At 56.1% G+C, this 14,946-nt stretch overlaps 1 protein-coding gene and 1 long non-coding RNA gene across 2 annotated transcripts; one reads left to right on the top strand and one right to left on the bottom strand.

Annotated features, from left to right (window-relative positions):
• Positions 1 to 974: 974 nt before the first annotated feature.
• NFATC4 (nuclear factor of activated T cells 4) lies at positions 975 to 10,614 on the bottom strand. Its single transcript, XM_076004146.1, has 10 exons — positions 10,275 to 10,614; positions 7,949 to 9,032; positions 6,394 to 6,556; positions 5,588 to 5,787; positions 5,105 to 5,277; positions 4,479 to 4,619; positions 3,504 to 3,559; positions 3,100 to 3,226; positions 2,330 to 2,911; positions 975 to 1,367 (listed from the first exon to the last, which is right to left on the bottom strand). The coding sequence occupies exons 1-10, from the start codon at positions 10,372 to 10,374 to the stop codon at positions 1,300 to 1,302; spliced, it is 2,694 nt and encodes an 897-aa protein (XP_075860261.1). The 5' UTR covers positions 10,375 to 10,614; the 3' UTR covers positions 975 to 1,299.
• A 447-nt stretch (positions 10,615 to 11,061) lies between these two features.
• On the top strand, positions 11,062 to 14,800 carry LOC105866623 (uncharacterized). Its single transcript, XR_001151961.3, has 3 exons — positions 11,062 to 11,139; positions 12,087 to 12,519; positions 14,303 to 14,800. It is a non-coding gene; the product is annotated as an uncharacterized LOC105866623 (long non-coding RNA).
• The last annotated feature ends 146 nt before the right edge of the window (positions 14,801 to 14,946 follow it).

A 14,946-nucleotide genomic window follows, 5' to 3' on the forward strand; every position in this document is an offset into this window, starting at 1 on the left:
AGCCTTGAGGCGAAGCCAGCTTCCCAATTGCTAACTCCCTGAACGTCTTTAGATACGGCCACTGCCTTAGGGCCTGGCCAACTCAAGCTGTTGTACTCAGTGCCCGCTGTGTGCCAAGCTCCAGGGGAACAAAGTCTGACTTCCCCAGCCCACGGGCCTCCTAGGCCATCAAGACAGGGGACAAACCAGGTTTCCAGCCTGTGGCTGCCAGTGGTGACAGATGTACCAGCTTCTCAGAAGGCCAGCATGGATGTGCCTACTTGCAGGATAGGCCAAAACTCATACAATGCCCTGAGCCCCAGGGCAAGTGGCATTCAGAGCCTACAAGAAGGCTGCTTGGCTTTGTGCAGTCTACCTCTGAAGCACAAATCTTTCCAGAATGTCTTCACAATTCCCAAGGGTAGGAGAATCCAAAGTGTGGATGGACCCACGCCCGCTCCCCTCACTACTACCCTCACTCCAGGGAGATTAGTTTCAGGGGCCTGGGCCTCCAGGGTCAGGGTGTCTAGTGTGGGCCGGGAGCAGGAACCCAGGAGGGCAGCATTCAGCCTGCTGTTGATTAGCTGTGTGACCCTGGGCAAGTCCCTTTCCCTCTCTGGATCTCAGATTCCTCCTCTATAAATGAGGGAGAGCAACTAGAACAGTGTTTCCTCACCTTGGCTATGAACCAAAATCATCTTGTGGTGGCAAGACAAAGGAATCAAAAATACACAGATTCCTAGGTCCCATCCCAAAGCTCCTAAAGGAATCTGGATCTCCAGGGAGGAGAGGTAGAGCAGCCTATCAAGCCTTGGCCCCCAACCTTGGCCCCCATCAGGGAGCCTTCACGCCCTCCCCAGCCCCTTCCCCTGAGAAGCTCCTTGGCATGCAACCACCCCAGCCACACTGCATCTCTTTCCAACCTTTCCACCTCCTTGGGCCAGGGCTGGAGTAAGCCATCCCACCCCTCTCTCCAAAGAGCTCTGAAGCACGAAGCACTGGTTAGTGAGCAGTTTATTACCCATCAACCTGTCCCCAGCTTCCCACCACTGCTGCAGCCTGTACACAATCTAGACGCGTCTTCCCTCCAGCCAGTTCTGGCACCCAGCCTGTCTCCATCCCATCCCGACCTCCACACTCTCCCTCCCCCAGCCCTCCAAGGCAGCACCAGGGCCAGGGGCCACGCCTCAGTGGGGAGGGGAAGACAGGGAGGCAAGCAGAAGCTGGGGAAAGAGGAACCAGAGTTGGCCCCAAGCTTCTGGAGCCACCACCCCAGGAAGGAGGGAAGGTGGGCTGGGGCTGAGGTTGCCAGGCGATGGTTCAGGCGGGAGGATCTTCTCCAGGAGGTGCAGGGAAGCCACTCAGGTCTCGGCCAATGATCTCACTCACTGCAAAGGAGGGGCAGTTGAGAGACTGGGCTACCGGTGGATCCCCTCCTCTTCCAGAGACCCCCAATCCATTCCAGGCAGGGCTTAGTCTAGGACAGGGGTCCTCAAACTTTTAAAACAGGGGGCCAGTTCACTGTCCCTCAGACGACTGGAGGGCCGTTGGAGAGTGCGGGTGCACATTCCACACATGCGTACTGTGGGCCCCGGACGAGAGTCGGCTGCTAGGCAGGACAGGCAGCGGTGGCAAAAACACCCAGCGGGCAGGATAAATGTCCTCGGCAGGCCGCATGTGGCCCGCAGGCCGTAGTTTGAGGACCCCTGGTCTAGGACATCTCTAGGCTCCTCCTTCACTGGGCCTCAGTTTCCCCAATATGTCTTGACACCTGGTCCTAATCAAATCTTGCCCAGCTCCATCCACATGGGCTCCCAGGCCCCCATCCCAGCCCTTTCCTGTTGGATTGGCCTGCAATGTCAGGGCAACTGGTATCAGCAGGGCTAGAGTTGAGTGTAGCCAGTGGAAGAAAGCAGAGGCAAAACAGGAAGGCTCTCATCACCAGTCCTGACCACAGCACCATGTTTAAGGGAAAGCTGAGGCACAGGGAAGCCTGCTTGATTGGGACCTCAGCATGCCACTGCCCCTCTCTGAAACTCAGTGCCTGACTTTGCAAATTGAGGGAGCTAAATGGAATGATCTCGAAAGTAGTTCTAGCTCAAGATTTTGTGACTTGGGACAGAGGGCAAAGGCAAGAGAAAGACTAAGGTCGGTACTCTATGCACCCTTCTGAATTAAGTTAACTGGATTCAGGTGGCCACATGCACCAAAATGTTGCCTCCTGGGACCCTCCAACTGGCCCGAGAGACCAAGGATGCCAGTCTCTGGGAAGCCACACTCCACCCTCAGCAAACATGCAGAGCAATCTCTCGCACACACTCACACCCACAGCCCCCAATCCCACACCCACCTTCCTCCAGCGTGATACCCTGGATAGGGACACTGTCTCGGAAGCCGCTGCTGTAGCCACCCCTGGATTTCTCCTGCTCCGAAGCCCCCTCCCCAGGGCCGTAGCCTGGCCCTACCTCATTGTATCCCTCAGCAGGCAGGGGATGCACACCACTCTGGGAAGGGAAGGGGGCTTCAAGCGGTGGGGACCCAGGAAGAGGAGGCCGAAAGGGGGCTGGAGGAGGGAATGGCAGCCCCAGGGGAAAAGAGGAGCCCCGCCCTCCGTAAGGGTCACTGGGGAAGGGGCGGGGAAGGAAAGAGACTGGAGGTGGGCGGGCACAACCTGTGGCACCCCCACTCTCAGGGAACATCCGCAGGCCCGGTCTGTAGGATGGTGGGGGCCCCGTCTGGGGGTACAGAGGGGGCGTGCCATAGCCGAAGCCTTCTGACAGGTAAGGAGCTTCGTAAGCAGGGTCTTCATGGGGATAGGAGGGGTAGGGGGGCCTGGGTGGTGAGAAGTCCATGTCAGTGCCAAAAGGGGGGCCCGATGCAGAAGGGAAGCCCCGGAGAGATGAGTCTGGTAGGGGCTCCTCCTTGCAGATCACTGGGAAGATGGAAGGAGGAGGACACGCTGGTGAGGGGCCTGGCAGTCTCCCCACTGCACACCTTCCAACTACCAGCTCCTCCCAGGTTCCATCCATGCCTCGGCCCCCCACAATGGGGGCACTGCTTCCCTCGGCCCCGGCCTCCCCATATCCCTACACCCCCACCATGGGCTGTCCTGGAGCGTACCAGGCAGGAACTTGAAACTCTGGGTAGGACTGCGCTTCCTCCGCCCATTGGAGACATAAAAGTAGACCTGGACTGGCCGGGACACCCGCTTGTTGCTATACTCAGGGACGGTCAGGGTCAGTGTCACCTGAAGAAGAGAGAAAATGAGGCAGGGCACCCTCAGGGATCCAGGCTCAGCTCACCCTTTCCAAGGGCCCAAACTCAACCTCCTAGCTTCTTCCATTTGCTAAGGAGCAAAGTCCATTCCCTAGAGATGAACCTGCTGACAGAGTGGCCACACTGCCTCCTCCAGAAAAGAATAGGTAGTTTTGGAGTCCACTCCCACTGGGCAAGGGGACCCAGTTGAGAATCTCCTGACTTCTCCCACCCCTGCCCTCTGGGGGCTACCCTAGTGACACTGGTACCTCATTGCTCTGCAGTCGGTTCACCATGGCCTCCTCCTCCCACTGCAGCTTTCCATCTGTACAGGGGAACAGACAGCTCCAGCCCAACTCTAGGGCCTCCACCCCTGCCCTAGTCACCTGCCATTTCCTTTCCTGCTAGAGCCAAGACCAAATTCAGAGGGCCCCAAGAAGGTCTGCACACAGAGGAGCCCACTGCATTTTTACTTGATAGAATGGAAGAGTCAGGGTTTAAAACTATTTCCAAGGTACAGGGAAGCCAACTGAGACCCAGGGAAATGTCAGGACCAGCCCAGGGACCAGAGGGAGTTAGTGACAAAAGCAACTCTTGAACTCTCCCACCCAACTCCAAATATCACCTCCCATGATAATGCTGTGAGGGAAGATCAAAGGTAGGAAAGGGTCCTAGCTTGATGGAGGGCAATGAGTCCCCAAGTCTCATGACCCAGAACCTCTAGAGATGCTCTGACATGGTCACAGGGTGCTAAATTCAGATATAGGGGCTGGTGCTCTTGGTGAACAGGGTTTGGAGAGGGCAAAGGTCTCGGGTTGGTGGCTGTACATGGAACCCTCAATTTTCCCTTTCTCTACCCCTGAAGCTTCATTTTGGGGCACATCATGGGCTCTCTAAATCACAGCTTTGCCTCCAGACCCATAACTCAAGAGGGGCCCCAGTAGGAGCTATCAGGGTCACATCATATGCCCTATCTCCATGGGGTAAGTTATCTCAAAGCAGACTCCTCTTTCATAAAAAGAATGTGTATATCTTACATTTGTTCAGCATCCTCATCATGTTAGATTGCTGTTACACCCATCTCCCCACAGGAAGCAGAAAGAACAATAGGAAGGGTAGTCTGTCTGTCTCATTTTACAGATAACTGAAGCTCAACTGGCCAATTGAGTGATAGTGCCAGAGATCTTTCACCTGCTAGTTCCAAGCTCTCCCTGCCTGCCCTCCCCTCCCCAGTGGGTACTCACCAGGGCCCCTCTCAATGAACACCACCTTGGAGTCTGGCAGGAAATTCGAGCCAGTCAGTACTAGTTCCTCCCCTCCTCTCACGGAGCAGGCGCTAGGGCTGTAAGCCTCCACCTGGGGCAGCTCCTGGGCTGAGCGCTGGGCTGCAGAGCAGTGCAAGGAAGAGGCCTGGCTGGGCTGGGTATGGAGGGGGCAGCCTCCTCTGCCCCGCCCTCTTTGGAACAACTGCCACAGGGGCCTGGGGGAGCCCTCCTAAGTGGCAGACACACAAGTAAACCAATTGTATCCACGGAGTCACACAGACCTTGTAAGGGGCCGCTCCCTGAGCAGAGAGAGAGGTGAACAGGCTAGGCCAGGGAGTTACCCAAACAGTGCACAGGGCCACCCCAGGGGTAGAGAGGGTACAGGGTCACTCCGGTCCAGCCCAGAGATAGAGTCTACAGCAGGGGAAAACTAGAACACCACCCCTTCCACTCCCCCATTTGTGGTAGAAATAAGGGCTGGGTCCTCTGTAGGGCTACCCAGGACAGACAGGGCACAGGACACTGCAGAAGAGATGGGCAGACAGACACACACAGACAAAAAAGTCACAAGAGACAGAGAGATGGCCCAGGGCCTCTTTGCTCACAGCACTCAATGGGCACCGATGCTGTCTGCACCGAGACGACCTTCCCGCCTCCCTGGGGCACGTGTACCCGGAACACCAGCCGCACGCGTGTGTTTTTTCGCCCGATGTCCGTCTCACCCTTCCGAAGCTCAATGTCTGAGTTCCGAAGCTTCAGGATTCCAGCACAGTCAATGCTGAAGGCAAAGGATGGATGGCAAGCCCTCCTAGCTGAAGCCAGAATGGTGATACACCCTAAAGAGGGAAGCCCCTGCCCTCCATCCAAAGCCCTGAATGACTGGTGCCTTAGAGGCTGTTTCTAACCCAGCCTATCCAGGGTGCCCCCAGCCCCAAAATTCCTCTTTGAGATGGTAAGAAGGCATGAAGTTAGCACCTAAGGATGATGTTTAGCTCTTCTGGGAAAAGGAAGAGGTGGACTAGCTTGGGCCCAATGGAGAAGGCTGGTCTAAATCCTGCAGATGGAGGGGAAGTTGCGTGGGGACTTACTTGGCCGCCATGTTGTTCTCAGGCAGCAGGGTCATCTCCAACACCTTGGTGCCACTGACTACGGCTTCATAGCTGGCCGTGGCCACCATCTTGCCCGTGATACGGTGCACCTGGTAGAAGGCATGAGGCCTCAGGTTCCTTTCATCTGCAGTGCCGATGAACATCTGTAGGGTCAGCGGCTTCTCACTGTAGCCTAGGAGCTGGCAGAGGAAGACAGAGGCCACCTAATTGAAATCCCCACAGTCTCATCCTTTATCCATCCCTGGATTTTCAGTCCACCAGTGAATGGGGATGGTGAAAGATAAAGGATATCCTGGAAGGGAATCCCTGGGGAACTGGGCACCCGTTGTGGAGAAAACGTGGCCTGGAGTTCACAGTGTTATTCTTGGAATAAGGCCCAAACTGGGCTGGGCAAAGGGGGAAGAGCCTCAGAGAGAGACTGGCCCAACTCAATATCCTCAATATAGAGAAAACCTAACTCCCAGTGACTTTTGGCCTCTGCCTAACCCTTCCCCCACATCTGGCAGGCCACCATTTTCCAGAGTAGACATGAGGCTGGTGTCCCAGGGGATGAGTTGAGTGGGCGTGGAAGGACAAAGGAGTAGAAAGTATATCCGGGTCCTTGAAGTACACCCCTCCTCCCCCAACTCCAGTCCCTCCCCCAGGCTGCCTGCAGGACCAGGGCTGAGAGGGAGTGTGGGAAAGGGCAGTGCCATCCGTTCTGCACAGCTGGAGCCCATCTGCAGGGATCTGGGATGGGAGCTGGGAGCAGGGAAAGGATAACAGGCCTGGCCCCTGTCCCTTACCTTGACTACAGGGTGACCACCAGGGGCAGCTTTGACAGCTCCACGGCTGCCTTCTGTCTCATAGTGGGCCCTGTGGTGGGCTCTAGGCTGCACCTCGATCCTCAGCTCCAGCTGCTCATACTGGCTGGGCAGAGGCCAGTCCAGGGGGGGTAGGGCAGAGGTCCTGGGTAGAAGAGAAGAGCAGTGAATACCGGCAGCCTCAGACCCCAATCAGGACCACTCTGGGTTTGTGAGGGAGGAGAGGTATGGGTCTAGAAAGAGGAAAGCACAGCAGAAATAAAGTCCAAAAGCCCAGAAGCAAGGGGAGATAGGGGACAGAGCCCCTTGAGATGAGGGTATGGAAGATGGCAACAAGCCTGAAACTCCTTTCTTCCCTGCTCTGAGCACAGGATTTGGGGTAAGGAGGCTTCGCCTGGATACGGAGGAACCCCAAACCTGTCCTAAGCCCCAGACCTAGATGGGAAGAGTAAAAAAAATGCCACTTCAGACCAAAAAAGACCTTAGACCTGAATGCTTTGTTTTACAAATAAAGGAAATGAGGCCACAGCCAGTGGCAGAACTCAGGATAGAGCACACTCTGCTCCTAGGCCAGCTCCCTTTCCACTGGTTGGGGCTTGAGAGGTAGAGTTCAAGGAAGCTAAGGGGTTTCAGGTGGGGCAACTTATCCTGTACTGCGCTCCCAGATATCCTAGGCCAGTGAATCTCAAGTGGTAACTGCCCCTCAGGTGATATTTGGTAATGTCTGGACACAGTTTTTGTTGTCACAACTAGAGGAGGTAGTGCTACTAGCATCCTATAGGTAGAAGCCAGGGATGCTGCTGAACCATCCTACAATGCCCAGCACAGCCCCGACAACAAAGAATTATCCTACTCAAAATATCAATAGTGCTGAGGTTGAGAAAACCTTGCCCTATGGGAAAACTAGGGGAACAGGTATTAAGGTGTATTTCCCCTAGAAATTCTTCTGGATGGAGCTAGCTCAGTCTGACATCTCAAGGTTTAGGGTTATTAAATGGACAGGCCTCTTTGAGGGTGGAAGGGGTAGAATGCACGTTTTAATATGAATTCTTTGACTTGCAAGTATATGCTATTTTATTCAAATTAGCAGCTATACTTTTAAGCCACTAAGTGAGGCCCTAGAAATTAAAGGGTAGAGAAGGGGGACATCATGCAACAGAGTGTAGGGCTGGCACCATCTAAAGGACCAGAGCAGAAGGCTGAAATCCATCCCAAGTTTCATACTCAGCTACATGCCAGCACAGAGCTGGGGGTAGGGGCCATGCATCCTATAGGAACTGGGTGGGGGGGACCCTTTCTCTAACTGGCCCACTGAGAGCTATTGCCCATTCTAAATCTTTGGTCCAGAGGGGGCATTTTTTTTTCTTATTCTAATTGATTAAAACCAGGAAGGTGGCAGCTACTATGCAGGTTGCAGATTCTCTTTTGAAACATGGAGGGCATGGAACTAAGATCTTTCTTCCAACCCATCCTTTGATCCTCCTGCTCCCCTAGTGAGATGGCTGGAGAGAGCAGTGGTGCCAGGTGCAATCCTCACCTAAAGATGGGGCTGTGTCCCCCAATCCGGGCCTTGGACCAAGCGAGTGGGGATGGCACCACCAGGTAGTCCATGCCAGCCACCTCCTTCTGGGGACCCCCAGAAGGAGCCACAGATTCCTCTGCTCCGGAGGGCAGCTTCCCATTGCACGGGGCAGGCTCCTCAGATCGAGGCAGGACCACCGCCTGCTCACTGGAAGTCCGCCGTGTCTTCTGGGGGATGCTCTCAGCTGGTGGGGCCCCCACATAGTCAAAGGGACCAGGGGAGCCAGGGTCTCGGGCCAAAGGCAATGGGGGTGGTGGAGGTGGCTCCGGCCCCTCTTCCCCCAGGCTGCCACGGCGGGACAGAGCTGGGGAGGCCGAAGATGGGGTTCCAGAGCTGGAATAGCGCCGCTTGCCACATGGAGAGGCAGGCCGGGGAGAGGCTGGGGTGGGCCCAGGAGCACTGAGGAGTAGCCAGCTATCCTCTGGCCCTCGGCCTCCAGGGCTTGGACCATACAGGCTCCAAGGATCTTCAGGGGTCCATGGTCTAGGGGAGGCCCGGGGTGAGGGCAGTGGGGAGCCCAGGCCAAAGCGGGAAGCTGCCTCATTTAGCTCAGACTCCACCTCGTCGCAGGCTGCATACAGAGCTGCCTCATCTGAGGCATCGGAGAAGAAACTCCACGAGGACAGGCTGCTGCTGCCAGGACTGGGGCTGAAAAAGGCCCCCCTGCTCTGGCCCCCTGCCTCTCGGTAGCCCCCAAAGCCTTCTGGTGGGGGATAATCTCTGGGAGAACCATCCCCCCAGGCATCAGGGTTGTCCTCCAGCGCAGCAGGTGGGTCAGGTGTTGGAGAGATGGAGGTGATGCGGATGCTGGGACACTCAAGAACACGGCCGCCACCAGCACCCCCAGCACCCCCTCCTGGGCCCCCCAGCCTCACAGACCGGGCAGGCTGGCTCTCCCAGGTGCCAGGTGAGGGGGCTGGACGCGGTGGTGGGGAGTGCATGCCAGGCCGAGGGGGTGGAGGTCGGGGAATACCAATAGGGGCAGGAGGCTCCCCCAGGGCCAGGCGGCAGCATGATGGGGCATCCTCTGAGTCCAGTTCTGTCAAAATGGGAAAGGGGGACAGAGGGAGATGGGGAGAGAGAGAAGCAGGTGAGATGTCTAAGTTCCTTGAGTAGCCTAATCCCAAGTCCTGCTATGTTCCCCTCCTCAGCAAGGACGGGTCCAGAGGGGGCATTTTTTTTTTCTTATTCTAATTGATTAAAACCAGGAAGGTGGCAGCTACCATGCAGGTTGCAGATTCTCTTTTGAAACATGGAGGGCATGGAACTAAGATCTTTCTTCCAACCCATCCCTTGATCCTCCTGCTCCCCTAGTGAGATGGCTGGAGAGAGCAGTGGTGCCAGGAGGAGACCTTCTGAGCCACAAGACAAAAACAAAGTTGGACTTCAAAAGACGGAGGAGATAGATGCAGGCGTGCCCAGGCCCTTTCCCACTCTTCCCTAGATCCTGGGACCTAGGGTACCCGACAGGGCGGGCCTCTAAGGTGAGGGAGGTGGGTGAGAGGGGTTGGAGCTGGGCCTGGAGGCGTGCTTAGCGAGGCGCTGGACTGGGCTGGGGGCGGCTCACACATGAACCCAATTAGCAGCGATTCCCAAACCCCCAAACGGCGCTGGCAGGAGCCCCAGTTGCCATCGCAACCGTGGCCAAGGAAGGGGGGGCGCAAGGGCTTTGGTGACGAGGGGAGGTGGCTCCTCCCTTGCTCCCCCCAACTTGGGGGCGGGGGTGCAGCCGAGAGGGCGAAGCGTGCAGAGCCCAGCCGGGGGAGGGGGGGCGGCGGGCATCGTGGATTCGTGAGAGCCGCGGCCGCCGCCCCCGGCTCGGTCCCCGCCATCTGCCTCTCATTGCGGCCAGACGAGGGAGGGGGAGGGGCGCCCTGGCGCGGCCTGAGAGGTCCCCAGCTCCGGGCGTCCAGTTTGGTGGACCAGGGCTCGGTCCACAAGGGGCAAGTTCCAGAATCGAACCTCCCCTTCCCCTGGCGGTGCCCTGTACTCTTGGGGCCGCCTTTCCTGCCCGCCCCCCGTTTCAGTGACAGTCGGCCCAGCCGGGAGGCGGCGCGCAGCCAACGGCACCCCCACCCCCACCCCAGTCACGACCTAAAAAGGAGAAAGTGGTGCCCGGGCCCCCACCCTCACTTCCGCAGACCAGCGAGCCGCGGGACCCCCCTCAACCTCTGACCCCCTTATCCTCCACCCCAGGCTCAAAGCCCTAAATTCCCCATACTCAGGATCCCCAGGCACTTAAGTCAGTGACCCCAAGACCCCTTCCCAGCCCCGCACTAACCTTCCCCCGACCCCCCCGCGCCCAGCGGGGGGGCTTCCTTTTCCTCCCCGAACACCAGCTTAAATTCCAGCTCCTCATCCTCGCAGCTTGCTGCCCCCATGGATCCGGCCAGAGCCCCCTGGTCCCGGCCTGCGTGGGAGGGGGGAGCTCTGGAGGCTGCTGTATCTTCACGCGGGTGGCTCCCTCCCTCCCTTTCTCTGAGACGCCCCCTCCTCCGCCGCTGCCGCCTCCCTCCGGACGCCCCCTAGTTATTATAGAAACTTTTCCAAACTTTTTTCCCCCAAACTTCTTCAAAGCGGGGGCCCCCCCCAGCCTGTCCCTGATTGGCTACCCGGGATGCTCCAGCCCCTCCTCCAGGGATGAGATGGGAAAACCACGCGCCCCTCGTCCTCCCCCACCCTCCCTCCCTCTATCCTCTCTCCAGTCCCTCCCCCTCCAAAAAAAAAAAAAACTGAATTGGAAAACGGTCCCTCCAGCGCGTTACGACCCTAGTGATGCCTATTGGCCCGCAGTCGTGACAATCATCTCCCGCAGGGAGCTCAACCCCCGCCCCCACCTCCTCTTGGTCTCAGTTCGGGGCCCTGGGTCCGAGCGCCTTAAAGGGGCCACATCCTGGGCCCCCAGTGTAGAGGGCCCACGGAAGACCCTTCCTTTAGTTCTAAAGACTTGTATAGCCAGCATCTCTCCTCCTCTTTCCCTCCAAGCCTTAGGCCAGGCGGGCTCTGGGGTGCAGAGTGGCTCCAGGCTGCTCTGAAGAAAAGGCCATTCCTTCCAAGTCCCCTGCCCGAGGCTATTCTGCCTGGGCCTTCTGGAAGTCTTTGCCGGGCCGAATCAGCGCCTCCGTCCGTCATGTCTCCCTGCAAAGGTGAAGAACGTTTAAACATCCTGGATGCTTCTCAGAGCAGTAGGAGCCAAAGAGCCTGTGGGGAACTGTTCGAAGGCCCACAGCCCCTGATGGGCGTAGATCCAGGCCAGGCTTTGCGGCGGCCCTTGTCCCAGCCACCCAGAGGGGCCATTAATTAGCCTCTGCGGGAAGTCGGCTCCCTCCTCCCCGTCTGGAAAGAATCTCCGATCAGATGGCACCTTGGTCCGGCTCTCCTAAAAATCCTGGCCAGGTTTACTGGAGGCCCAGAGCCTAACGACCTGGAGGGCCCCAAGGCTGGACACCTGTCACCTGGGCGGGGGGAGGAAGGAAGACCCGGGCTGGAGTTTCAAGGAAGGGCAGGCATTGAGGAGCCTGGGTTGTGTGAGAGGGAGTTAGACGGGTGATTCGTGACTCCTACAAGAGATGCCGGGGGCCGGGGGTGTGCGGTTACCATTTTCCCCGACTCATACCGTATGTTTCAAACCCCTCTAAAATGCCGCAGCGATCTCCAATCTCTAAATCCCTCCGGCTCAGGGAAGCGCCCCAACGGCGCCCCAGCCCGGCACCTGAAGTGTTAAGCGACGGCCCCGGGTCAGACGTTTACAAACACTCAGGAGCCGGGCGGGACCGCGCCCGTTACTCTAATGAGAAACAGGCTCTGCGGGCTGGGGGACGAGGGGAGGGCGGGCTGCCCGACGGGCCGAGCTCCGCCGCGGCCGAGGCGCCCCCCCTCCCCTCAGTCCTCCCTCGGGCCCGCCCAGGGGACCCCCTCCCCAGCCCCCGGGGACCCCAGTGACGTGCGGAAGCTGCCCCGGCTCCAAGCCCAGGGCCGCGACGCAGGAGGGGCGGGAAGAAGAGGCCAGGCCGGCGGGGAGAGAAGAATGTTCCGAGAGGCGGCCTGGTTTGATTTTTCTTTTTTTTTTTCCCCCTTTGGTCGGTCTCCTCAGGTTACATTTCCCGTCCAGCTTCATCTCAGAAATAAAGGAAGGAGAGACACATGGGCAGGAGAGCGAGGAACACCTCGAGACCATCCACCAGCCCGCACCTAGGAGGGGGCAGAGGAGGCGGGAAGCGGAAGCGGGCAGGGCTGGGGTAGAGACCCCGAAACCAGCCCCGGCTACCCCACACCCTGGCCCGCCCCGCCCCCAGCCGCCCCCGCGCGGCCAGGCAGACGCGCACATTCTTTTCAAATGTCATATTTCCTTTGATCCTGGGCAGCGTTTCTCCATGTGTCTGGCTCGGCTCCTGCCCAGCCAACCGCCTCCCCCTCTCGCCCCGCTTTGTTTTCCTGGAGAACCCGCTCCCTCCTCCTAGCATCTGGAAGGCCCTGAGGGCTGGCGTCGGCCTCCACTCCCCTGATGACTCTGGCCTCTCCTCCCGGTGACTCAATTTCCCCTCTGCGGGAGTTGGGGGGTGAGGATGGGAGGAGCAGAGGGGAGAGTTGTCGAGCTCAAAAGTGGTACGAAAGAGCCCAGAGACCGCTGAGGGTGCCAAGCTTCTCCGGGCCGGGCGGGAGAGGGGGCGGTGTGGGCATCCCCTCGGCTCCGAAAACCCCCCAATCTGTCTGGGCTGCGGCAGAGGGATGGAACATATGATTTCTGAAATGTCCTGCCTGGCTGGAGCCTGCGAAGAGCGGGTAGTTGTGGGTTTGTCGCCCTACACTTCCGCCCCCTGGCGACCACAAAGACCCAGCCGCCCTTCCTCCCGCGCTCGCGGTTTCTCGCGCCGCCTAGCCCGGGTTCTTGCTCCGCCGCCCCCTAGCGCGCACACCTGGGCACAGCTCGGCTTTCTTAACCGTGGTTGGTGGTGCGCGTGGCCTTCTGCTATGCACTTAACAAGCATGATTCAGTAATTACACAAGATGCATTCTTCTTGTAAACGATTCAAGACACACAAAAATATGTAGTAAACTGTGATAGTCCACCATTTTGTATGCATTTACTAACATGTATGCACACACACATGCTCTTTTCATGGACATGAAATCATGCTACAAGCATTTTTTTCTTGACCCGCTTTTTTCCCTTTGGTTGACAAATGGCTTGGAGAGCTTCTGTAATTTTCAGATGTACTTACCTGTGCATCTAGAAATTGATGATGATGGCGGGGCGCGGTGGCTCACGCCTGTAATCCTAGCACTCTGAGAGGCCGAGTTGGGTGGATCGCTAGAGGGCAGGAGTTCGGAACCAGCCTGAGCAAGGGTGAGACCCAGTCTCTACGAAAAATAGAAAGAAATTAATTGACCAACTAAAAGTATATATACAAAAAAATTAGCCAGGCATGGTGGCGCATGCCTGTAGTCTGCAGAAGGATTGCTTGAGCCCAGGAGTTTGAGGTTGCTGTGAGCTAGGCTGACGCCATGGCACTCACTCTAGCCTGGGCAACAAAGTGAAACTCTGTCTCAAAAAAAAAAAAAAAAGAAGAGGAAGAAGAAAGAGGAAGGAAGGAAGGAAGGAAGGAAGGAAGGAAGGAAGGAAGGAAGGAAGGAAGGAAGGAAGGAAGGAAGGAAGGAAGGAAGGAAGGAAGGAAGGAAGGAAGGAAGGAAGGAAGGAAGGAAGGAAGGAGGGAGGGAAGGAAAGAGAGAGAGAGAGAGAGAAAGAAAGAAAGAAAGAAAGAAAGAAAGAAAGAAAGAAAGAAAGAAAGAAAGAAAGAAAGAAAGAAAGAAAAATTGGTGATGAAAGTGCCCACCTTTTAGTTGATAGAATGACTTAGAATCAGGTTAGTAACAGATCTGGAACCCAGGCCTCCTGGGTCCTTGTCCATTGCTAATTCACTACACCACATGTTACATACGAATCTGTCTTGGGCTTGGCTCCCCCAAAAGTAGAGCCTGGGACAAGAACAAGATGCAGGTAGTTTATAATGGAAAGCAATCCCAAGGAACAGAGGACTGGAAAAAGTGAAGCTGAGAATGAGGCAAAGCCTCTAAATCCCTCCGGCTCAGGGAAGTGCCCCCAACGTGTGGGGGTGTGGTATTGAACTGGTCACCACTCTGAGCAACTGGAACATTATCCCACTGAGGATAATAAATTATTCCACTGGAGAACTTCTGTGGAGCTATATAGAATGTGACTGAAGAGACAGAAGAGGGGAATATTTACACTTTGGCTCCCACCCCTCATGTCAAATTTGCCTATAAGTATTAATTCCCTTACTCTTCCAGGTTTACACCAGTGTCAGCATCGTAGTGTCCCACAAGGCTGCAGCAAAGAAGTCCCTGGGCAAAGGCAAAAGATAGAATCTGTAGTGGGGACCACTGTACTGTCAAGTGATGGCTGCAAAACAGTTGGTTGCTATAGCAATAGCTGGAGTAAAAGATGAATGGCGAGTATGTGAGGCAAGTGTCCTATATAAAATAATTCATTCAAACAAAAAAATGTATTCATTTATATTCAGAGGCAGTTCTAGGTATTGGGTACATATATTTTATAAGCCAAGCCCCCAATAATTGCCAGCTTTTATCAGGTTGGTAATATAATTCCTCCTTGACATCTTCTTCCTTGTCTCTGAAGCTGTAGAGACCTGTCAGTTTTACTCCTGCAGTATACAGCCTTCTTTTTCATTCCCTTCAGTGTCACCCCAGTTCAGAGCCTAACTTTTCTGACATAGACTTTCAAGTTTAGTATCTAACACCAGGGGCATACCTTACATATTTAATAACTGGAGCATATCATTTTAAAGCCCTTCTTTTCTATAAGAAAAAAATATAAATTTTCAGTATGAATCATGATATAATATAACGGCCAGAAAAGAAATGCAGAGAGCAAAAACTTTCTTTCACTGACCGCATATGTCTAATAATGCCAG

This window comes from Microcebus murinus, chromosome 6, assembly GCF_040939455.1.
Source record: "Microcebus murinus isolate Inina chromosome 6, M.murinus_Inina_mat1.0, whole genome shotgun sequence".
Lineage (NCBI taxonomy): Eukaryota > Metazoa > Chordata > Mammalia > Primates > Cheirogaleidae > Microcebus > Microcebus murinus.